This window comes from Triplophysa dalaica, chromosome 20, assembly GCF_015846415.1.
Source record: "Triplophysa dalaica isolate WHDGS20190420 chromosome 20, ASM1584641v1, whole genome shotgun sequence".
NCBI lineage: Eukaryota > Metazoa > Chordata > Actinopteri > Cypriniformes > Nemacheilidae > Triplophysa > Triplophysa dalaica.
In genome coordinates this window covers 12,246,121-12,272,615 of record NC_079561.1, presented here as the reverse complement: position 1 = coordinate 12,272,615, position 26,495 = coordinate 12,246,121, and the positions used below count along the sequence as shown (strand labels likewise).

The 26,495-nt window shown below is 42.1% G+C and overlaps 1 protein-coding gene across 2 annotated transcripts in view; it reads right to left on the bottom strand.

The window, feature by feature from the left end:
• nav1a (neuron navigator 1a) overlaps positions 1-26,495 on the bottom strand; it is a 128,160-nt gene that overhangs the window by 88,558 nt on the left and 13,107 nt on the right. For both annotated transcript variants that reach the window (XM_056732712.1, XM_056732713.1), the window contains exons 2-3: positions 16,217-17,038; positions 14,788-14,879 (exon numbers count right to left, since the gene is read on the bottom strand). In XM_056732712.1, the coding sequence (XP_056588690.1) occupies positions 14,788-14,879; positions 16,217-17,019 (895 nt within the window). In that variant the 5' untranslated portion in view covers positions 17,020-17,038. The remainder of the gene's footprint in view (positions 1-14,787; positions 14,880-16,216; positions 17,039-26,495) is intronic.

Sequence of the window (26,495 nt, the reverse complement as noted above, 5' to 3'; positions counted from 1 at the left end):
CTTAAAGTGTGCTTGTGAAATATGAATCATGTGTGTGTGGTCTCATTATATAACGCTACATAAGACTGACAGATCAGATTTTACCCAGTTTTACCTTAGGAAAACCGCGCTGTCTGCATACTTTGTTGGAAAACAATGGCTGTTCTTTCACAAGAAATCTAATGTACACAATGGGAAATATATTCACAGTTTGCTGATTAATTACATTTGTGGACTTCAAGGGCAAATGGATCTTATATTGTGAATGCTTGACATGGAGGATTTAGAGCTTGAGCTTGTTTGGATTTCTGACTGACATGCAGTATCGTAATAAAGTTATGTTGCGCCATTATGAACGTATGATCTGATTTGCACTCCACACCCAAATGATTATATTACTGCTGCTAGAGCATATATTTTATAAATCTGTGTTCAGATATCAATGCGAAACAGTGTGTGATGCATATTACAGTTGTTAAACAAAAATACTTGGTAAATAAAAAAAGGTGAGAAACATAAATACGTAGGGCTCATAAGGGTAGCACAAAATGTCAGAACACTGGCTTAACCTAAAACCATGTCAATTTTTAACACAATGGTAGTTCAGACGCAATAAGACATTTTTCATATTGGGCCGATATTTAATTTATAAGCCAATACCTGCCGATTATACATGTATCTGCATGCCGATAATATTGTGCATCCCTATAGATCTTACAAATGGTTTTTTTTATAAATCAAGTGGAGCTATAGTTTTAAACTTTTGCGCTTTGTTCTGTATAAGTTCTCAAAGTTCCCAAAGTAAACTTCACACAATCCCAGTATGATTGGCAATAAAACACATGTGTCACCGATGTTAGGGCCGAGGGCCAATAACCACACTCCGGAGGAGCAGACACCCGAGGACACCAAGAGGCGGACAACAAGAAGTGGATTTAAAAGGGTAAGTATTTTATTAACTTAAAACATTAAAAGCAGTGATGCAAATGTTCGTGGGTGAGACAGTGGCTTCCTTCGTCTCCTCGGAAGTGTTCGTGAGACAGGCAGCCGACAATGCTCAGACTCGGCTGGTGTGTAAGTTCACAGAACAGTCCAGGGGATGACAGCAACTTCTCCTCTTCCCCGAGGGACAGACAACGACGGTGTTCGGGCTCGGCTGGTGTGTAAGTTCACAGAACAATCCAGGGGAGAACAGCAACTTCTCCTCTTCCCCGAGGGACAGACAACGACGGTGTTCGGGCTCGGCTGGTGTGTCAGTTCACAGAACAAACCAGGGGAGGACAGCAACTTCTCCTCTTCCCCGAGGGACAGACAACGACGGTGTTCGGGCTCGGCTGGTGTGTGAGTTCGTAGACCAGTCGGCGGAAGGACAACAGCTTCACCTCTTCCCCGAGGGACAGGCAATGGCGGTGTTCAAGCTCAGCTTGAGTCCGTCGCCACTCCGGGCACAAAGGAAAACCTGAACACAGCTTTAGGCAGATCAATTCAAAAGGATCTTCATATGCAGACGTCAATTGTCATTCATCTCAGTTTCTGGAGAAACACAGTCGTTAGACCTCACCACACTCGTGCATAAATCACTCTTAGAAATCCTCACACGTGTGTATTTCACTCTCTCAGACACTGCAAACTCACTTCATCTCCACAGTGATTAGTCGACCTGTTTCTCCTCTTGCTGTAGGGTGAATGACTCCAAGGATGGCGACTGCAGAAGTTTGACGTGAACACATCAGCGACCTTCCCCTCTGCTGTGTAATCTCTTCCCACTAGAACACCGATCAGACATCCAACCTTCAGCTCTCTCCGGTTACGCCGCCGTCAAGACACACACCAGTCCAGATACACCACACTTGCTTGCCCAGAACACCACTCTTTTATACACCCTCGTCCTGAGCGCGTGCTTCAATGAAGCGCAGCTTAATTCGCTTCAGCTGCCGCTTGTTATGGCCAGCAATCAAGCCACCCGGTGACACCCTCCCCCACCGGATCCGTTCTAGTCCCGAGAACGGGGTCCCGACTCCCATTCTCCGTATCTTGCAGGGGGTACTCCTCTAGTCTCCCGTTGGGAGCGTCGAGCTGGGGCCTCGGCCTCCCCCTCCCTGGGCTCAGGAGTGGGGGCCCTTCGGATCATAGGCCAGCCCACCCAAGTTGGTACAGGGGCCACAGGTGCTGGCGGCGCCTCAGTCTCTTGTCGCAGGTAATTTGGACAAGGACGCAGCAGGTTTCGGTGCAGGACTCTCACAGGGCCTGACCTACCCTCGGGACGGATGGTGTACACGGGTTGGTCAGGCCTTTGCTGTTGCTCCACTACGTAGGGGGTGGTTTCCCACCGGTCGCTGAGTTTACCCTTCCCCTGGCGCCGGTTATCCCGCACCAGTACCCGTTCTCCGGGTAACAAAGGAGCCTCTCGAGCGGTGCGGTCGTACAATCTCTTGTTCTTCTTTGCTGCTGCCTCCAGATGCTTGGTTACCTTGTCATAGGCAGAGTGGAGTTGACGATGGTGTCGGTGTACCCATTCAGTGGTGGTGGCGGGGGCTTCAGCCGGGACTGCTCCTAACAGCAGATCTGTGGGCAGGCGCACATGCCTCCCAAACATCAGGTAAGTCGGGGCATACCCCGTTGTGCTGTGGATGCTGTTATTATAGGCCTGCACCAGAGCCGGCAGGCTGTCCGTCCAGTAACCTTGATGGTCTGCATCTAGTGTTCCCAGTAGACTCAAGAGCGTCTGATTGAAGCGTTCGCACCCTCCGTTCCCCTGTGGGTGATAAGGCGTGGTGCGGGTTTTCCGGCATCCGTACAGACTGCATAGCTCCTGGATGACACGGGACTCAAAGTTCGGCCCTTGGTCAGAATGGAGCGTCTCGGGACATCCAAAGGGCTGGAAGACGTGTCTCCATAGGGCACCGGCAGTGGTGGCGGCGGTCTGGTCCAAGGTTGGTATGGCCCAAGCGTACTTAGTGAACAAGTCAGTCACTACCAAGATGTTCTGGTAGCGGTCTGCTGGGCGACTTAAGGTCAGGAAGTCCATAGCCACCATATGTAACGGGGCTCTGGGTCGCACCGGAACCATAGGGGCCCTCACGTCTCGTCGGGACTTGAACAGCGTGCAACGGGGGCATCCTTGTACATACCTCCCCACCGACTCTTCCATACCACTCCAAAAGAAGTGCCGACGCAGTAGTGATACTGTCCGTTCTTGGCCCTGATGTTCTAACTGATCATGATAGGCCTGGAGCAACGGCTGAATTTGGGCTTCAGGCACCACCACCTGAGACACCATCTCATGGGTCCTCGAGTCCAGAACAGACCTACAGATCACACCATCTCGCAACTTCAGCCTCTTCCACTGCCCCAGAAGCTTCTTTACCCTCACCGGATGTCCCTGTCGTTCCTCCACCCCAGGGAATTTGTTCCTCTCCAGGTAAGTCCACAGGGTAGCCAGCCCTTCATCCTGCTCTTGCCGTTCCCTCCATCGATGGGGGTCCCATCCCCAATTTGCTGGTATGCCTTCCGCTCGTGCTCCAGGTGCTTCCACCACTCCCACCATCAGCCCTTCTTCTGGTTCTGGCCCTGAAGTTCCCCCTTCCCTAGCTGGTGGTAATCGGGACAGGACATCGGCATTTATGTGCTCTCGGCCTGGTCGATATTGTAGCCGATAGTTGAAGTTGGCGAGCTGGGCCACCCACCGCTGCTCCACCGCTCCCAGCTTCGCGGTCTGCAGGTGTACCAGCGGACTGTTGTCGGTTACTACCAGCACTTCGGCTCCCCACAGGTAATCCTTAAACTTCTCGCACAGAGCCCACTTCAGGGCCAGCAGCTCAATTTTAAAAGAGCTGTAATTGGCATCGTTCCGTTCAGCAGGGTGGAGGCTCCGACTGGCGTAGGCAATGACCCTTTCTGTCCCGTCTTGTCGTTGGGCCAGTACGGCTCCCAGCCCGCTATTGCTAGCGTCAGTGTAGAGGACGAAAGGCTGGGTGAAATCGGCGTAAGCCAGAATGGGGGCCTGCAACAACTCCTGCTTGAGTCGGTGGAAGGCGGTCTCGCACTCCTGACTCCAGGTGATGGTAGGGGAACTTCGGCTCCGCGAGGTACCGGTACCGGCCAGCAGCTGATTCAGGGGTTTTGCAATTTTTGAGAAGTCCTTTATGAAGCGTCTGTAGTAGCCGACGAATCCAAGAAAGGACCGTACCTGCCTTACGGTCTTCGGAGGGACCCAGCCCTGCACTGCAGACACCTTCTCCGGATCAACAGCCACTCCTGCAGCGCTCACCCGGTGCCCCAGGAACTGAACCTCTCTTCTGAGGAGCTGGCATTTCCCGGGCTGGAGCTTCAGTCCATACCGTTCCATTGCCCGGAAGACTTGCTCCAAGTGTGACAAGTGACCATTGAAGTCAGGGGAGTAGACGATCACATCGTCTAAGTAAACCAAGGCGGAGTCCATCAGCTGCCCTCCCAGGCATCGCTGCATGAGCCTCTGGAAGGTCGCAGGAGCGTTACAGAGGCCGAAGGGCATACGATCCCATTCAAATAGGCCGAAGGGGGTGGTAAAGGCAGTCTTCTCGCGGTCCTGTTCCTCCATCCTCACCTGCCAGTAGCCACTCGCTAAGTCCAGGGTAGAGTACCAGCTGGCGCCGGTCAGTCCCGTAAGGGAATCCTCGATCCGGGGCAAGGGAAAGGCATCCTTCTTGGTGACCAAGTTCAGTTTCCGATAGTCTACACAAAACCTCCAAGAGCCTGTCTTCTTGCGGACCAGGACAATTGGGGCGGCCCATGGGCTGCTGCTCTCCCGGATAACTCCTCGTCCCAACATTCCTTTCAGTAGGGCTCGTACTTCCGTATACAAAGTCGGAGGGACTGGGCGGTATCGTTCTCGACTGGGTGGGGCGTCTCCAGTAGGAATGGCGTGCTTGACTATGTCGGTGCACCCATAGTCTTCGTCGTGGGTGGAGAAGACGTGTTGCCACTTGGCCAGTAGACTCTGGAGTTTGCGGGTTTGTTCTTCCGTTAGGCCCTCTCCTTCCAGGGACTCGCTCTGAAGGTGGCCCGGCATGCCCTGTGCAGTGGAACCAGGACGAGACTCCTTCTCCGCCAGGCCAACCTCGACCACTGTGGCGCTCACTTGGCAGAAGCGGACCTCCTGCTCCTCCCTCACCTGGTGGGGGTCTACAGGCGTGATACGGGTCAGTCGTTGGTGACGGTACAGATGGACGGGGTAAGTATTCGGGTTTCTTACTTTAACTGCGACTCGGCCCCGACGGGCTACTGTTAACCCCCGAGCGACTTCAACAGTCTGGCACTCCCAGTGGGGTTCAACAAGGAGGCAATCTTCAGGGCCATAGGTCCGACCTGGCAGCCGAACCCAGACCACAGCTTCGCTCCGGGCAGGGACAGAAACAGCATACCGGCAGGCCACCCGACCCACGTCCTCCCGGTCGCGTTGGAAAATCGCCACCTGCACCCGCCGACAGTCAGTCACAACACGCTCCCACTCCTTCTTCTCGGCTGTGGAGGTGTAACGAAGAGGTCCAGCCTGGAACAGTTCCTCCCAACAGTCCATGATGACATTCATCCCTAACAGGGCTCGATGTTCTCCCAGACAGGAGTCTCGCACGATCACTACCCCCTTCTTCGGGATTGTGGTGCCGTGAATTTCGAAGTTGGTGACCTGGTATCCGATGTAGGGGATGCGCAGGCCATTTGCCCCACGCAGGGTGAGCCAAGGGACTTCAGCTTCGGGTAAGTGATGAGCATCAAACAGATCTTTGGACAAACTCTCAGACAACATAGTGACCTGGGACCCTGTGTCTACCAGGCACCGAACAGTAACGCCATTGATCTTAATCTCCAGGAGGGGACAGCGTCCCACTAGGCCGTCTCGTGGAGCTGAGTCCACACAAGGGTCTATCCGGGGGGTCCCGACCACTTGACCCACAGTGGCCGGTCGTTCTAAAAACCCCCTTGCGAGCTACGTCGGGAACCGCATTGGCGGCTGTAGTGTCCGGGCTCTCCGCAGGTGTTGCAGATCGGGCGCCCCTGCTCATCCCACTGGAACCTGGAACTGAACGGACGGCTGGTGCGTCTTCCCGGATCTCTCCCTCCGTCAGAATACGAACGTTCTCGAGGTAGGGGCAGGGGCTCTGGCCGTCCACGGCGGAGTTCTCCAAGAATGGATTTTGAGAGTTCGGCCATTTCTTCTCGGACGTCTTTCATTAACTCCGCACGTAGGGTCCGCTTCCAGTCGGTCGGTTCGGGCTGTGTTGGGGCACTCATTCCACTTGCAGCCATACACACCGGTGTTTCTACAGTCTGATGGTGATCTTGTTCCAAGGCTAGGGCCTCCTTACGTACATCTTCGAATGTCAGGGTGGCGTCCCTTCGAAGCTGTAACCTCAGACTCTGTCGTATTGGACCTTCTCGTAACCCCAACAGGAACTGGTCTCTTAACAGTGTCTCTTCCTCTCCCAGTCCATGATGTTCTCGATTCTTCAGCCTGGAGAACAGTTCCCGTAGTCGCAGAGCGAATGCTCGCAGTGTCTGCCCAGGTACCTGCTTACAATTGAAAAACTGCGTTCGTAACACTGCCACCGGAGTCGAATCACCGTATTGCCCAGACAGAAATTCGAATATGGCCCGTGTGGTGGCTCGGACGGCTTCAGGTGCTGCTCGGACTTCTCTCTTCGCCTCCCCCTCAAGTGAATTCAAGACAAACTGTATCTTCTGGGCTTCACTGAGCCCTTGCAGTCCGGCCAAGTACTCCACTTGCGCCCTCCAGTCCGAAAAACTCAACTCAGAGCCAGATCCACCATACTTTTGAGCCCACGGAACTCCCATGAACATAGATGCCATCGGCTGCCGGACGGCTGGCAAGTCCTCGTCCGCCATCCTGGGTCCTCCGGCCGCTCAACTCCGAGTGGTAACCCTGCCGACTACGCCAAAAGTGATGTCACCGATGTTAGGGCCGAGGGCCAATAACCACACTCCGGAGGAGCAGACACCCGAGGACACCAAGAGGCGGACAACAAGAAGTGGATTTAAAAGGGTAAGTATTTTATTAACTTAAAACATTAAAAGCAGTGATGCAAATGTTCGTGGGTGAGACAGTGGCTTCCTTCGTCTCCTCGGAAGTGTTCGTGAGACAGGCAGCCGACAATGCTCAGACTCGGCTGGTGTGTAAGTTCACAGAACAGTCCAGGGGATGACAGCAACTTCTCCTCTTCCCCGAGGGACAGACAACGACGGTGTTCGGGCTCGGCTGGTGTGTAAGTTCACAGAACAATCCAGGGGAGAACAGCAACTTCTCCTCTTCCCCGAGGGACAGACAACGACGGTGTTCGGGCTCGGCTGGTGTGTCAGTTCACAGAACAAACCAGGGGAGGACAGCAACTTCTCCTCTTCCCCGAGGGACAGACAACGACGGTGTTCGGGCTCGGCTGGTGTGTGAGTTCGTAGACCAGTCGGCGGAAGGACAACAGCTTCACCTCTTCCCCGAGGGACAGGCAATGGCGGTGTTCAAGCTCAGCTTGAGTCCGTCGCCACTCCGGGCACAAAGGAAAACCTGAACACAGCTTTAGGCAGATCAATTCAAAAGGATCTTCATATGCAGACGTCAATTGTCATTCATCTCAGTTTCTGGAGAAACACAGTCGTTAGACCTCACCACACTCGTGCATAAATCACTCTTAGAAATCCTCACACGTGTGTATTTCACTCTCTCAGACACTGCAAACTCACTTCATCTCCACAGTGATTAGTCGACCTGTTTCTCCTCTTGCTGTAGGGTGAATGACTCCAAGGATGGCGACTGCAGAAGTTTGACGTGAACACATCAGCGACCTTCCCCTCTGCTGTGTAATCTCTTCCCACTAGAACACCGATCAGACATCCAACCTTCAGCTCTCTCCGGTTACGCCGCCGTCAAGACACACACCAGTCCAGATACACCACACTTGCTTGCCCAGAACACCACTCTTTTATACACCCTCGTCCTGAGCGCGTGCTTCAATGAAGCGCAGCTTAATTCGCTTCAGCTGCCGCTTGTTATGGCCAGCAATCAAGCCACCCGGTGACACATGCAACACCTTATAAAATACTTTTTATACATTTTATGCTTTCAGTTTATTTGTGGAACATTTATAAAATCTATGAACGAATATGTTCCATTGGCTTTCAGTAGACCTTACTTTTTGAAAGCTTTCTTTAAAATGAAATATGACTATTACTTGCAGCTAAACTAAATACACCACACCCGAGTGTGACTCAGATATCAGCAAATATTTCCAAAAACAAATCCACACAGAGCAGAGGAACTGACACACTCATGAGGAAATCCTCTTTACAAGTCAAATGAACAAACCTTCGATCACTGACCTTTGTTTATAAGTTTATCTATTTGTGTGTTGTGTGATTCACACTGTGATATTTCTGCAGGCCATATAAATGGCTCTTTTCATTATAATCAACTCTATCTGTTTTAAAATAACCTGATGTTTTACTCAAATGAATAGTACAAGATGACCTTTGGGGTAAATTATTTTCTTTATTTAAGATTTATGTCCCGCAAGCTGTCTGAAAATGTTCTCAGCCTGAAAACGTTCTGTTCTCCAGTTATAAAATAATTTCTAGTTGCATCAATTAGATCTTTGAGAAACTGTTTTTGAAACTACTTTTGTACAGTTTTATTCTTCCTTTTATAAAAAATGGCATTGTGTGCTATTATTCTCAACAATCAGACTTACTTTTGCAGCATGGATGATAAAACAGGCAACACTGTAGGAGAAACCCAAAACAATATCCAGGGACCAAAATATCATAGCGACTTTGTAGACTTGTTTTACCAAACTAAGCAAAAAACCTCAATATAATAATCAAGAATAACCAAGCAGCCGTCGAGCGATGCCTTGGCAACCACTCAGAACATCTTAACAACTGAACAGCAACGCTCTGGCAACCATAAACATCTGGAAATGCAATGGCATGTTCTGCATGGTCAAAATCTGGGTAATACTACTATATTAAATTGTACTTTCTAAAAGAAACATTCTATAAACAGCAGTGGTTCTAAACTGGTTTGGCCATGGGGCCCACATTTTCCCATGGTCGTCAAGCCGCGACCCACTTTTTCAGATATATGACGTCATATAAAGTTTGTTTAGAAAAACGAGTGACTAATCCCAAAATAATAAGCTAACAAACATTTATGGCTAAAACTGATGAATGAGCAGCCTATAAATTAAGGTTAAGGCTATTAAATAGCAGTCCCAAACTAGGTTTGAGGCATCTCCCAAATATAAACATACAAAATAACACAAAGCAAAAATACCATGGCATTTTGAAGTACCAAAGTGAATACACAATACTATCATTGAGTGTTAACGAAAGATGAATATGAATATCATACATGTAAATCCTTCCTGCCTATATCACACAAAGGTCCATCTGATGTTTATAGGTAGCCTACTTTACTTTTATTTCACACGTTGCATGCCATTGCACATAGTTTCATTTGCTACTTCTTTCCTTCAGTGAAGATTTGGGTGAGTAAAGCAGTCTATTGCATCTGACAGGACAAGATAGTTTGTTTTTCTGAGGTGAACAAACTTGTGTAACATGTTAAGAAAATAACGATAGAATGACACAGACATTCAGCCTGACAACATCTCACCTAAATGCAAACATTGAATTGAGACGGTGAGCACTCACTCACTCCAGGATCTGCCAACAGCTTTTACGCAATTTGTTTTCAAGTCTTGAATCAGAATAATATTAAGAATTACATATTTTGTTGTTTATGTTGGTTCTTTGACTATTTGCTCCTTAGAAAGGTCTTGCGATCCACCAGTTAAAAAAACACTGCTGTATACCATATATTAGAATATATTTCTTTATACTAAGATAAAACTTTTCTTTATATCAAAGCATCAATATCTCCTAATTCTTGTCTTTATTGATGAGCCCTTGTAGTTCTCTCACTTCAGATCTAACACAAACATACTTAAAGAGCCAATGTTTAACATATATTTTAACATGTTGCAACCCTGATACAAAATTACACCTGATGGTTAGATGCAACCCACGTGTCATGAAAATGACTGGGTGACAGCACTAATTTCATTTTATGATGGGTGCCAAACTAAAAATGTCTGTTCCAAAAATGAGTCCTGTGCACTCACTCACTTTTTCCTAAAGTGCTGAGTTTACCAGAAAAACAAGTCGAGAAATGATCAGAATGCATAAAAGATGCATCTTTAAGTGTGGCCTTGTGCACGTTTTATACAGTAGCATGAAAATAAATGTAATTAAAAAGCAAAGAATTGTGTCACTCCAGCATTCTGCACGGTGCTTTAGAAGAGAGGGTATCTCTTTCTCCCCCTAACTTTAATGTTTACTCTCTCTGTCTGTCTCTCTATCTCTCCCTCTGCATTGTTTGGTTAGGATAAGGATGCAGGGTTATTATGTGATCAAACTGATACACGTCTCCTGATGGAGCCTTTTAACAGATAGGCACAATGATCACTAATGTGACTGCTGCATCTTATCAGACTTTGTGCAGTTTTGAAAAGCATTAATGAGTGATGAGAGGAATGCTTTCAAGAGTCTTTGTTTCCGCAGACCAGAGGGTGTTTTGTGTTCTGCAGTCAAATGGATGGACTAAAGAATGTAACATGAAGGTAACATGCAGGCTAAAGGTACTGTATATGATTTTACGTGTGTGTACCGTGCATGTGTGCGTGCAAGAGATTGCATGAAAAATGTTAAATGATGCTGCACATCACCCCTGTTCCCTATTGAAAAAAACAGCATATGGTGGTTAGGTGAGATTTGAAGTATGGTAGCTGGTTTGTGCAGCTTAATCAGAAACTGACCAGCTTAAACAAGCACAAACCAGCTTCCATGCTTCAAAACCTACCTAACCAGCATATGCAATAACAGGGTTATTGTAGTTATTTTGGAGGTTTTGATAGAATTCATTTCAATTTGAGAATTTGAGAATAGGCTCGTGACTTGACTAGGCGATGAGCAACAACATAGCAACCACCCAACATCCTAACAGGTCCGTCTGTAAGATGTCTGCTAAAGATCTGGATAACATCTACCCTGGAAAAAAATGTGGTATATATCCTAGAAGAGGCAGTTTTACAAACATTCTAAATCATAAACATCTTACCGACATCTACCCAGGACACGCTAGGAACTGCATACCAACATGCTAGCAAAGAACCAGAACACCCTAGCAACTAAATTGATATATGCTAGCTAATACCCTGAACACCCTTGCAACCGCATAGCTACATGCTAAGAAATACCCAGAACACCCTAGCAACTGCACATCAAGACCTAACGACCACCCAAAATACCCTAGCAGGTGCGAAACACAATCCTAACAACTGCACTGAAACATCCAAACAACCCCTCAGAAAACCCTAGCAACCCCATAGCAACATCCCCTTTGAATGTGCAAGCACTGTTCACATATTCTCCAACAATTATGTAAAATTGTTATGAACTTGTTTTACACGTGTGCCTTGAAGTGTCCATGTCAAATTGACTATAAACGACACAAACACACATCAGTTTTTCTCTTCTACCTTCAGGCATCAAGTAAATTAGCATTTATAGTGCTTCTGCCTCTTACTCTACTGTAGGTTAGAGTCTCCAAAGCACCTGTTTTCCAATCGCCAGTCTCGACATCTCATCCTCTGGAAACGCAATGTGAGATTCCATTTGAAAAGGTGAATATTCTTCTTGTGTGTTAATCCTCCGTGTCGGGATTTATGAGATGGGCTAAACCGTTCCCAGTCAATCTGAGCTTTGAATCGGTTTCAAAACAAAGATTAAGTTACTTACTGATGGTGACGCAGAGCCAAATCAAACGATTAAACAGCAGCAGGGATGATTTCCACATGTCTGATAGACCTCTGCATAGACACGTGTCAATAGATTTTGCTACAGTAGTAGACAATTTATTGCAGCTGGTCTGTGTTTTTACATTCTTTTGCACTCGAGTTAATGGATTCTTAAATTTAACGGTTGAAAAATGGATGCTGGAAAAAGAGAATTAGGTAAAAGGAGCTCAAAAATAGGCCACTGCTGATTTGCAATTTGTCTTACAGCCAATGGGTCAGTTGCACTGTTTATTTCTCTTTGTCCTCACCATATGCTAGATATTAATTCAGTATTGATCCCTGTAAACAAGCATGAAAACGCAAATCGATACGTTCTGTCATTAATTGCCATAAAACCAGATTTGATTTTGTTTTGGAAACCTCTGGAAGCTTCACTGAGCATTGAGGAAATATCCTTCAGAATCTGAAATTCCCAAAGAGAGCGATGATGCCATCTTTGCTCACGTGCAGTTAGATTTTATTAAAGCCGACGCTAATAAGGATGTTAAAATATTAGCGTCACAAATTGGAAATCCAGGGATTTTTCCGCTTAGAAAAATTGGAGGCGGGCGGCTCCGTCAAATTTCGTGCCTGCCTCAGTCTCTTGCCTGAATTATGTCAGGTGTCTTCACAAAAAAACAATGCGTGTATTCTGTCAACATACTGTCATTTGTAACTGCAGTTGCGGCATTACGCCTAAAGGGAGGCCCTGTTTCGTTATCAGCACTTTGGGGCGCTGAAGAGTCACCATTACAAGCTATAGTAGCTGTATTAGCTGTGTTTTTTTAGCTTTGATTTGCAAGTACATTCAATTTCTTAAAAGGTTTCTAAAAGTAATGTGGTGTATATTGTAAAATGTTTAAAGCTGTGCAGTTGACACATTGAATCAGCTTTATACTGCACACAGCGAGTTCGCCATATGAATGCACATTGTGATCAGATTGACTCGCAAGCAAATGACTCCTTTGAATCGATTCGTTTAAACAGTTGAAACTTTTCAGTCACTAGGCAAATACAAAAAATCTGTGAATCATTCAAAGCTCAGTAAACCACAAGAAAACGCAGGATGAGATTGAGCTTAACAAATTTAGTAAGACTGGTTAACTTCATTTAGTTAGCTACTGTGGGTTGAAAAGTTAAAAAGGATAAAAAGTTTTGTTTGATTTAAAAACATATCTGTTTGGTTGAATAAAAGTAATGTTTTATATCACTTACTAATTGTCATTTTCATCTTATTTTAAGTTAATATGTAAAGTATTGGGTTAAGCAATTTAAAGGTACGGTCCTACACATGCGTGTTGTACAAGATGAGGATGGTACCACCTCTGCCTCATTTTGAGCAAGGAAACATCCTGAAATTCACAGATTCAAAGCCTTCTACGAAGCTTATCAAAGCACCTATTCCGTTCCTTTCCTTCCTATTCCGTCAGGAGCATCTCATCTCCTCTCTCAATGATAACAGATTGAACGGTTATAAACAACCGCCGTCTCTGACTACGCTGTTGTTAAAGTGATATTTCTGCTTGTTTGATGCTCGTGTCTGTGTGCATATGTGCAGGCGTGTGTTTGTGTGTCAACCATCTGCAAATGAAGGCTGCTGGCAGATGTTGAAATAGGAAGCGTGTGATTTGATCTGCTGACAAACTATTGTCAATTCTCAGGGGTGAATCTGATCCCGGCCCTGATGAAACCCTTGAGCCCTCTCACCACCACACTTACTGTCAAATCGGCCATCACACACTTGAAGTGATAGTTCACCCAGAAATGAAAAATCTGTCATCATTTATTTACCTTCTTGTCATTTCAAACCTGTATGACTTACTTTCTTCCGCAGAACACAAAAGAAGATTTTGAAATATGTTGTGGACCGAAAAGCAATGGCAGCCATTCATTTGAATTGGTTTTGTGTCCACACAATACAAGTCAATAGAATAACCGCTGTTCGGTTATCAAACTTCTTCAAAATATTTTCTTTTGTGTTCTGCGGAAGAAAGAAAGTCGTAAAGGTTTGAAATGACAAGAGAGTGAGTAAATGATGATAAAATTTTCGTTTTTGCATGAACTATCCCTTTAAATCACTAAAACACTGATGCGCAGACACACCGAAAGTTATCAGGTCAGAGCTCTAAATTAGTGTTTTAAAGTCATTTTAGACTGGGGTGGATGTTGAAAACATTGATGTCTTAATATTTTTGTCCACAATGCGCTGTATTTTAGTGCCATTAGTTTCATTAATAGTCATTGTGATGGTTTCAACAGTGCCCAGAACGTGTTTACACAACTCAATTACACTCTGAACAGAGCCGTGGGTCAGAAATCAAATGAAGAAAGAGCTGAAAGTAACACCTGTTGGTTAAACCCAGTTTAACTGATCTGATCTGCAATCTAATTCAATATGATTCATTTAAAAACAAAATATTAACAACTTTGCATGGCGAACAATTCAATGGATGAAAAAAGTACATTTAAACAGGACCCCAGGGTGGTCAGACATGTTTAACAGGTGACGTGTCATCTAAAGCAGAGCACACTTTACACCACAGCCCGTGATATGTATTTGGAGGTGGCTTAAAGCTTTTCTGAGTGTGTGTGTGTCAGAGCATTGAGAGAGTAAAGACAGTCTCTGTGATTGTTGTATTCACTCTCTCTCTCTGTAGGCGTGGAAATCCCACAGCGATGGCTATCCTAGCCTGTTTTCTCTCAGAGTGCCTCGCGTCCGCTGCCACGGGCGACAGGTCACTTACAGCTGAAGAATTAGGCCAGAAAAGAAATGTAGGGACAGATTCGAAGCTCTCTGCCCTCAACTTAAGGGATTCAAGCAAGAGACTGCATGCGTATTTTATACAACACAGATCACTGAGAATTCATATTTATATTAAAGCCTAAAAAAAGATAATAAATAAAGTAAAGAGAGTCAATTACGTACCAGCAGTGAGATCGTCACAGTTCACTTCAATGGAGTCAGATGAACAGTCGCTGAACTCGTCCAGGGATATGACGTCTTCTTGAATCTGCAGCCTATATGACAGAATTAAAAAGGTGAAATAAATCAGTCACAACATTCGCTGTTCTGAGACCGTCTTTGACTGGCAGTCATTGTAGCCACCTGACCTGAAAAACTAATTGTTGCTGACAAGACAAGAACTTTTCTTCATTCCGTGACATTTTTATCGGTATATGTAAATATTATATTATTATTTAAATTTGAATAATAAAATATATATGTACAAACTGTAGATAGCCGTGAAGAAAATAAGGACTGTTTAAAAATTATTTTCAGTTTTTCTGAATTAACTATTTATGTTATTTTTGTTCCATTCTGTGAACTACTAACAATATGTCTCCCACATTTCAAATATAATTATTGTTTGTATTTTCAATTATGTGCAGAAAATAAAAACTGAAGAAACTGATCAAAAATAATGTTCTGTATTTTTTCAGACCTCAAAACAAGTTAATGTTCACTTTTAAGCAATACAACAGAAATATTATTGTTTACTTTTATGTGAAATAAATATAAACAAATTACTTAACTTATGAACTATTTATTAATATTAATATTTTGTTAAACAAAAAGGTAAAATATCACACGGATAAACTGCGAAACATACAATGCGCTAAAAACCTTCATCTAATTTTAACCATTTTAATTCTGGAATAACTTTCTGTTTATGGCAAGGTGTATGTTTTCTCAAAAATATTCAAAGAAAATCTTTCAAACTTAAGAGCAATGGCTGGTTTATATTCCTGAACAAATGTTTCAGTCACCCTGATGCCCACCGGCTGTCCAGTGCCTGAGTCATCAGAGCAGATAATTCAGAGTGTGTCTGTGCTGGCGGGAGAAGGTTTTCTTGCCTATAATTCGCCCCAGAATTCCCAGTGGGCACACACAAGGTACGAGAGCGAGACAGACACTTAAACCGCATCACTGATTCAGACCTGGAAACATTACCAGTGAGAAAAGGAGGCTAATCTGATGATGGAGTGTCGCGTTGGTGCAAATAGAATGAAATGGGTTGAGAAAGAGACACTGGATGGATAAAATGGTAACGGCCAATATCATGCAGTCAGAAACAGGTTAAGGAGGAATATTGAAATGTCATTTGGGACAAGATGGCAACCTGGGGCTATCATAATATCAGAGGTCTAATAAACGATTATCGTGACCAGAAGAATTACGATATTAACATTAACATGATAACCACCAAAATGTTGTATTTTTAATAAATGATTCTATAAATCTTCATCTTCAGATTTGTAAATTTGTTGTTCTTTTTTGGCACAGGTGTCACACTCAAAATATGAGTGTAGGGCACGGAAAGAGAGTTTCCAAAACCCTTTTTTCTCTGAGTTACCTGTATCGGAACGGTGCCACGGCAGCCATATTGACCTTCGGTGTCTGTCTGGCCTTCAGCAGGTCCACGCTGCAAGCATCCTGATTCATGCCAGCCGCTGTGACCTCTGGATTTGGTATCTGTGGGACCTCTGGACTGAGGTCATCCGGCGTGCACATCTCCTCATCTGAGAAACTACTGGAAGCGCTGTTCTGCAACGACACTCTATCTCTCCGAACTTTGAGGAGACCCGAATCTGCATTCGCAGCTCCCGGCCTCAGATTTTTGTTACCAAATCGAAACGTAGGGATTCCTGTCCTGCTTTGACTGCTTAGGGAAACGCCGCTCTCTTCTTGGCATTTGGGTCCTTCTGAGATCGTGCTGTTACCGTTATCTAATCTTCCCGCTTGAGAACGCAAGCTCTGGATGTTCTTGTTGACGTTGGACCGGAGGTCTAACAAACTTTCAGACCTGGACCCATCCAGAGAGCCCCTCAGAAGCGGGGAGTCTTTCCGTCTAGCTTGTGGACTGCTTTGGGCTGATCTAGAGTCTTGGATGTGTATTTGAGGATTGGTGGCAGAACGTTGAGCGGGTGGGCTTCCTCTCAGCAGCAGATGCTGGTTTCTCAGCACGTCTCTGGAGGAGACAGGAGGAGAGCTGTAAGAGGTTCGATTGCTCCCGGGGATGTGTGTGGATGGTCTCGGCTGGCCAACACTGGTGATTTTGGGTTCATGTTTTGGGGAGGGGTGTCTGGTTCTGTGTAGAGGGATGGCAGAGCCCGGCTGGGCCCGTGGAAGGCTCTTCACATTCACTCCTGCACTCATGGCGGGACAGAGTCAGCTGCTGAGAACAAAGGAAAAGATATCATGAGGGCCTGAATCAGAGGGTGTTGACATTCTGTTTTTATTCATGCAAGAATATTTTTAAGGTTGACCCTTGACATACAAACACAATGTCAAACACAAGAGTAAACGGTGCAGCTTATGGAAACAACACAATACAATACTTTGTGAGAAATATCTGCATTTGAGACATTGGTCAGAATATATTTCAGAGATAAACACACATAATTTGTTGAAGATAAATTTGTTTTATGGTTTTATATTTCTGGTTCCATTTTACATGTATACAAAGTGGTTTATGTTATTTCTATTGATAATTATGTAATATATCAGCGCAAAAAAAATCATTATTAAACTAAGCTTGTCAATTATGGTACGAATCAAGGTTTAAAGACATGCTGTGTAACTTTTGCCATTTAAAATATGCTTCAAGCTGCAATCCATAACTTTTGCCTCTATCACTCCATCTCTGTTGGAAACATGAAATTGCATGTTATTGAACATTTCCCACAAACTTATGAATCACAATTATACGCTTACAGTTGAGTGAAGTGACAGTTTTGAATTTTATTGCACTCGATTAATGCTTCATTAATAAAACGATTCTAAAAGCTTTTATAAGTTTAAAAACACTAAAGTGGCTAATACAGAAACTAAGATGTTGACATATTTTCACTTCTTTGCCGAAGGAGATAATGCATTTGTGAAACGCGCTCTGTAGAGTAGTTCGGCCGTTTAGGGCTACTGTAGAAACAACATGGAGAATTCCATGCAACGGCACCCGCAGTGTATAGAAAAAGCTCATTCTAAGGTATTTAAAACATAAGGCTTCAATATGTAATACAAATACACCCATTTAAATTAATTTATACACATTTGAAGACATATTTATCTATATTATTTAGCATTTCTGTCAATAGATCCGTCTTAATATCACGCATTGCGCCTTGAACAGCTCTGCAGCTTTAAATAGTAGTTTTGAAAACAAAGCTGGCTTTCATATAACTTCATAACCTTGTGATTTCGCTAATCTTATCTTAAAATTTCGACTGATAAATGTGTATTTCCACAATGCCATCAGCTTACCAAATTATTTTATTTTTATCTTATACTCATCATTATACGCACAACATTTGTTACAGTATTTGCTACATTTATTGAAAAACAGAACATTACTGGAGTTTTCAAGTCACTTTGTTTCAGTTAACAGAAAAGTTTGGGATACACTGGTGAACAGAGCGTCAAAGAAAGCTTAGAGAAGACAGTGATTTAAAGAGATGAACACTAACTCTTAGTTAACGTTCCAAATTCCCAACTGTTGCATTTAAACACAAATGACATGGACCGTTTAACCAAATCTGGGAAAATCTCCTCACAAGCTTCTCTGAGGCATTCGGTAAAACCACGCCAAGGGGAAGGATTTGGCATGGCTGTTTAAGAGTGTTGTGAAAGAATAGGAGATAAAGGAGACCTTATTTGAAATACAGGCTTTAGCGTCAAAATGAGTGATTATCTCAATCTCATTTTGTTAAGCCAAACAACTTCAAAAATACTGTTAAGCGCCATCTGCTCGAAATAAATTCTAATAGCAAGTCATGTTGAGATTAACAGTAGTTTAGGGTCCGAGGCCTTTAAACCTGTGCCAGTTAGCCAGTCTGGCAGATCCAGTTGTCATCAAAGTCTTTAATTTCAGCACTCAGACAAGCCCTGTGTACCTTGCACAATTCCATGGTAACTGTCACACAACACAACAAATAAGTCCAAGCAAACCTCAATCCATCAAGCTCATGGCCCTGCTGTGAGCCACATATTCTTGTGAAAGGTGGTTGTTTTCCTACTCTTCTCTGGCAAATGAGAATCACAACATGTGTTACGTTTCAGACACTGTGAAAGACCCCACGACCGGTGGGACTCAAGCCAAGACTACCGTGGTCTGAAAAAAGGCTGCAAGAGGTTTCAATCCAAAATACAAATTCTGTCATGTTTTATTCACCCACATGTCATTGAAAACCATGACTCTTTCTTCTGTGGAACACAAAAGAAGATATTTTGAGAAATGTCTCAGAGGTTTTGTGTTTATACAATGGAAGTCAATTGGGGTCAGTTTTTTTGGGTTATCAACATTCTTCAAAATACCTGCAGAACTCATTCAGGTTTTGAATGAAATGAGGGTGATTTAATAATAAAGAAATAAATGTTATTTTTAGAATGAGTTGAATCTGAAAATGTCTTGACTTACATATGTTTAACCTGTCACAACGGATGTCACAAGTATTGCATAAAATGTTCTTGCTTTTTGTTATATTTCTTAAATATAACAAACTGAAATTGCGAAGACACATTGTCTAATAAACCGAGCAAAATGTTATCACCAGCAAGTTGTGCTCCAGTGTAATTGTGCACCTGCTCTCACCTACAGTCCCATCACAGCTTAAACCCATCAACTGATATAAGATAGAACATTGGGTGCAACGTGAGAATACACAATTACACTGCCACATAAAAATACAGTTTAAACAAAGATTTGTGCCACCTTTCTCCCAAAATAAATATTATATAGGAAATGAGATTTCAAATGAAAATGTGCTGAAAGCCATCGCCTAATATGTATCCGTTTCAATGCGACCATCTTGAAAAATGTGTAGAAAGTTGGAAATATCTTTTGTGATGCAATACCCAGTATGAAATATTTAGTTCAAAACTGATCAAGCCTTTTATGCGATATTTATGGCTTTTTATTATTTATGGATTTAAAAGCATGATTTTCTGTAAAGCTGCTTTGAAACAATATGAAATGTGAAAAGCATCAAATAAATAAAAATATGAATTGCTTGACCTTAAAATACAACCCAAAACAGAAGCAGAAACAGAAATAAAACTTGGCCAAGATTTAGTGACATTCCAGAACATACAGTGCACTCCACTATTATTGGCACCCCTGGTAAATATGAGCAAAGAAGGCTGTAAAAATTAATCTTGCAGTTTCTCCTTTAGATCTTTTATTTAAAAAATCCGCAATATTCCAACATTTCATTTAAGTAAAACAATTTGAAGTGGGAGGAATATCACATTAGGAAAAAATGTTTTTCTGTAATACACCCTGGTCACAATTATTGGCACTCTTGTATTCAAAACGTTCTGTAAACTCCATCTGCATGAAAAACAGCTCGGAGTCTTTTCTTTTATGTCTGACGAGGTTTGAGAAATCATGGCAAGTTATCCGAGTCCATTCCTTCATACAGAATCGCTTAAGATCCTTAAAATGTTGGTGCTCTCTTACCCTCAGTTCGTCCAACTCATTTTCTATTGTTAATATCAGAGAACTGGGATGGCTATGGCAGGATCTTGATTTTGTGTTCAGTGACACATTTTTGTTGATTTTTATGTTTTTTTTTAACCAGTGTGCTGATGGAAGATCTAACCACGACACATTATAATATTTCTATAAGAGCAAGTCGGGTTTCGATTTTTTATTTGTTGGTATAAAACATGATGCCATGTGTCTGAAAGAGAGGGCATTTGATATAAAAGTAGGTTCACAACCATAAAGATCTGTCGATTTATTTAACTGTGGACAAGAGTCATTTTTTTAATCCCTGTGTGCACCAAACCTATCTTGTGTTATTGCTGCCAAAAAAACTATTTTTCATAACATATGGCCATAGCATCCAGTCCTGGTTCAAATTCCAGTATCGCAGATTAATATGGTGTAATAACACCTGTAAACAAAACATTTATATTAAGGAAAGTTCAATCAATTCAGTTATATTAGTTATACTAAAATATTCATAATTATTGAAAGTTGTCTTTACCTGAACATCCACTTTTAGCGCTACTGAAACTGATAGAAACCACTAAGATAATATTACTCAATGTTTTAGGAGCTTTTTGCGGAAGCAGCGAGGGAAACAGATACATGAGCAGACTGTGTCTCTACCATGTGATTCTAAAATCACGTGATCAACAAAAATCACCTCTGTTTTTTTCCCATGGATTAAAGATTTAAACATGCCTACTTAAAGGGGACATGCAGCCAACCACAAATAAAAACAATAATAAAAACATGTATAAAAACATATCCACAATTCCAGCAATTATCAATGTCCAAGAAGCTACAGTGTGAAATGATGTTGTAAAATTAATTAATCTGTACAAGAGGTAGTTCAAGATTGTAAATTGTGACAACTTCTAAGCGTCAATATGGTCAGTGCCCGGCTCATAGATATCATATTTACCCATATTTCTAGATTTGCATTTTTATACCAAAAGACAAAATCATAGAACACAGACTTGATTTGAGTCAAAGCACTTACATCACAATACAACTGTTCATATCTATAGGTGTTTCCTGTTTTCTAATATGTACTACCTCTTAGCATGTAACCAGATGACAGGTGTAGTATTATTGACAGAGCACTTCAGAACAGAGACTTACAGAAATGTTGGTCAACAGAGCTATCAAGAGTTTTCAGCTTTTGATCATTCTCCTAACCAAAAAAGATCAATGGTGTTTTGCTGTAAATAAGATTCATTGACATATGTCATTGACATCTGGACAACTATTCTAGTGCACCTGCATAAACTGGATTGATTTGGTTAGAAAGACAGATTCTTGTACACTGAAAAGGTTTGCTATGAAGCGCAGCTAATGTTTAATGAATTGCAGAATACATCTGATATCAAGGCCCACCCACACGCTGTAACATTTCCATTAGTCATCACTTCACGAAGGGCTCTCTTAGGTGAAGTGTTATTTCTAGTCTCTAAAACCAGAAGCTCAGTTCTAAATATCTATAATCACAAAGAGAAGCTGTTTAATTACTATCATTTAATTGGTGGCTCAACGGCACTGTATCTTTAAACCCTGCATTGGTTCGGCCCTCGACAGTGGGTTGTTGTAAAAGGAATGAGTCAGTGACAAGCCGTAAACAACACAAAATAGGCTTAAGTGTCGGCACAAGAATCATTCACACACACAAGATGTCTTGGGATTATGACCTTATAACAAATCTGTCGGACCAATTGAGTCTGGCTGCTGAGGTTATCCAATCTAAGACAATAGTGCGGAAACTATTGCGGGTCAGATCAAAGGCTAATATGGCGTGACTGTCTATTCCTCTGCCTCTGTTTATCCAGCTCGGTTTCCAGCTCAAATTATATCATATTTTATTTCAAAGAGAAGTAAGTGTATGGCAGAGAGGAAATATAAGGGCAGGTTGTGTATGGCCAGCGGACAAAGACCATGAGCCTATTCCATCATTTTCTTCTTTGTTTTTTAATAATCCTATAAATGTCAGGTGAGGTGTGGGGGTTCTCTTGAAATGCTGTATTAATAATCATTAGGTGTCCAGCACTAGCAGATGGGACCCTTTCCTGGTCTGTAATGCTATGGAAATTTCCACACTGAAAAAATCTGACACATTAGTAAACACAGGGTATTTCACACAGACGTTCAAAGCACATACACACATGCAGAACAAACAAATATGGGAGAAGATATGTTAGTGGGCAAAAAAAATAGAAAAAAATCTATACATTTAAACAGTGATATAAAAAAGAATCAAGTAAAATAATAATGCTGTTATATTTTTCATTTAACTTTATGACAATTATAATTTGATCATATAATTTTATATAAACCGAAATAATTAATTATCAACCGTTTAACACATGGGTCTTCAACCGAGGGGCCACTTTTTGTTCAAAATGTAAAGCCTGGGTACAGAAATAGTTCTGTTTATAGTGCTTATTAGACAGGCAAATGACACAACGCCTCTTCTGCATTGTACACTCTGACAAAACTATCGTACGTGTTTAAAATCAATGAAACGCGCACCTTGTACTGATGGTGCACGTCAAACAAGTTGCCCCAAAAAATGACACACTTCTTAGTCTGATATGCACTGCAGAAAAAACTCGTGAATTTTACTATAACAGTCAGGACAATGCTGATCCATGAGAAAGACAATGGAGCTCAGAATTATTAAATAGTGGTGTGTTCCACAACACACAGAGACGCGGAAAAAATTAAATTATAATAAAATGGCCTGTTTTATAATAGAATGCATAACATCTGCATTGATTTCTTTTGCATCCAGAGACAACCTGAACCTCCACTAGAATAGTTTTTGTACCATTAACCAGGGTCTCATTGAAGCCTTAATTAAAAAAAGGTTAAGGGTAAGTAAATGTTTAACTGTCCATCTCACAGTAAAATGAAAATGTATGATGCTGCAAATCCCTTAAAATAATCAGACAATCTATATTATCAATAAAAAGATTACAAAGAAAAGTATGTATGTGCAACAATAACATGCATAATAGTGCTAATGTAATGTCTTAAAATAATATTTCTGTGAAAAAAAGGGTTGTTTCTATATTTCAATAGCTCCGTTTTCACATTTAGTATAAGGGGGTCCCTGCTCCATGCATCTCTCATCTAAGGGGTCCTTGCCCCGAAAAACGTGGAAGACCCCCGCTTAAACATATTCTGCTATCAAAAATGCGGTAAAAGAATCTCTTTTATCTCTCTCTTGTCTGCTTTCCTACCAATAGAAACTTGCACAAACCGAGACTGACCCACTAGGCTATACATACTCCTCATAACAGCTACAATAGATAAAGTGTTATCTGACGTGACTATCAAAACGATCGCACATCAAAATGAGGTTGAGTCTGGTCAGGCAAACAGGCCAACTAGATAAACGGCAGACCCTTATTTGTATGGAGTAAAGTAAAGTAAACTGTGCAATCTTGTCTATTCATGAATGTGTTCCACTGACTAGAAAAGGAGGCTTCGCTTCCTCAGTATCTGTGTGAAGTCTGCCATCTGCTGTTGGCACAAGAAATGGCGCAGCACACAGACCAGTACAAGATCTTATTTTCAATAAATGCTGTAAAGCATGAAACACATTATTTCATGCTGATCTTTTCTGTAAAAGACAACGAGTGTGCCTACGACACATTTATTTACAAAACATGTCAGAAATCTGTGTGAGTGAGTAGAAACGTGTAAAAATCCACATATTAAATGTTGGCAAAAAACCAACAGAGCATTAATAGTGTGTTCTTGTTGAGTAGGTATTTGTCAATAATGCAGCAAAGAAAAATAACTGGGGTCTATCCTTACAGAATTCTTTAAGAATAATTTATTTTTATATAACAATACCACAAAATATAAAATAAAATAATATATATATATAGATAATTGCATAAGTAATATGCATAATTATTTGTTTAGTTTTAAACATTCATTCACATTCATGTTAAATAACTTTCAATTTATTTCACCCAAAAAACACCATTTATTTTGTTAAGTTAAATATTATTTAACAAGTGAGCTATGTATGTTAATCATTAGTCCTCCGTCACATTAAAATGTTTTAACCAACAGAATGTTTCTAACATCACCTTAAAACTTTATTGTTTGCTCTGTTAGATAAAGTGCGAGAAACGTGCCACTGACACAATGACACAGTTAATCACAAGCCGCTGTGTTTTCACTCAGTGAATGATCGCGTGACTCATGATGCCAAACACAATAGACACCCAGTCGGGGGTCCATCACCCTTAAACTGAATTAGATTCACTTCAGCACACCAGTTTACATTCACAGCAGTTCCAATCACAAATGCCTGTCTCTCATGGTTACTGTGGTGTGACTAAGCTCTTCTTTATTGTCATTATATAGCCTGTGAGTTTGTGTGATGGTTAAAACTGACCTCTTCCCATCAGTTGTCTCTGTTGCTCATCCAAAGCTCTTAAAAGCCTATGAAAGGTAAAATTGACCCCAATTTCCCATTATTCCTTCAATTACCATTTCTGTGTATTTATTGTAGCCAGAATATGAAGTCCTTTCTGTAAACATGGATGCAAATAGTTATTCCTTCATCATTTAAAGCCTATAACTGACAGATGTTACTCTAGAAACCCTGTCAAAGGTCAACACTTCATCCATTATAAAATATAATAATGCACAATACAAAATAACAAAATACGATGAATAAAATGTATTATTCCCCTGGCACTTGGTACAAGTCTTCAAATTGTGAACACGGTCAGTTTGTTTAACCTGATCGTCGATAAACAAAACTATGAAAGGTAAAAGAAAAAACTACCTGGATTAAAGGAAATATGTGTCAAAGATAAACATGGTTTGTGTGAATCCCTAAATCTGTTTGCCAGTAGCAAAAAAGCATTGAAATTCAATACATTTTGAAACCAAACACTCTGAACATATCAAATATATCAACAGCAAAAAAAATCCTCAAAAATATATGTACGGTTTAAAAAAAATACAGCAAAAGGCTTGTGTGACTACAAATGACTATCTGCTAAATTAGATATTTTTAATCAGATGTCAAATCATATACATCTATACCATACGCACCTCAGCATCTAATGGTAATATTAATACATTCAGCTTTATGATTTAGTGACATTTTTAATTACAATGATGTACCTTTAACATTGATCAACAGTTCTATGTTAGGTCACCAATTGATGTCCGGTGTAAATTTCCTAAGTGGGTCCTAAAACAAACCCAGCCAAGAATCAGTGTAAAATACACTGTCTATTATAAAACAAAACATGAAACCAACAAAAATAATGAAATCACATGACGGTGACAGTCTTCTTTCTAAGTGTCATTCAACCAATGTCAAAGAACTCAACAGGATTCTCAGAAAGACAAAACGTCTTTTGTGAAAACACAACTATTTGTATGTCACAAACCATTGCATAACTCAAGAAACTTTTCACATTTCAGTAAAGAAACATCCAATAGATGTTAAAAATATTTAGGAGAGTTATGGCTTACCTTTATTTCTCTATAAATTCACGTTTCTTCTGAATGCGTTAAAAACCGCGGGCTGTATATCCGCTATGCAATCTCGAGAAACAATAGGATGTTTTTTTTCCTGAATTACACTTGCATCCTTTGCCGTGCTGTTCCAATGCAGCCCAGCGTCCACTCGGAGGAAACAGGAAGTTTTCTCACAGGGCAACAATGCTCTCAGCCAATCAACAGTTTCCAATTCTTTCAGCTCACGGATGTCTTACTCATTCAGAAAGTTTATTGTTGAAAGCTGACCTAACTCTGAAGTCACATCTGTGGTGGTCATAATCATAACATGTGACACCCAATATTTCAAGACAATCCTACCAAAAACATCATCAAACCCATAACGCTGTAAAGTCAAGCAGAGACACTACAATCACGAGAGCTATACTCACACCGAACGAAAGCGTGCTCTCTATGGAAGTAAAAACAGGCTCAGTGTGTCCTGCGCTCAAACACTACGCAGTGCTCGTGCACGCTGTCACACATGCTGGATCCCTTACAAGTGTCACACTGACTCATCCATTCTGCACTGACTCATCCATTCTGCACTGACTCACTATGACTGAATCCTGAGAAGTGACCCACTCATCCGACCACTTTCCAAATGTTATTCAAA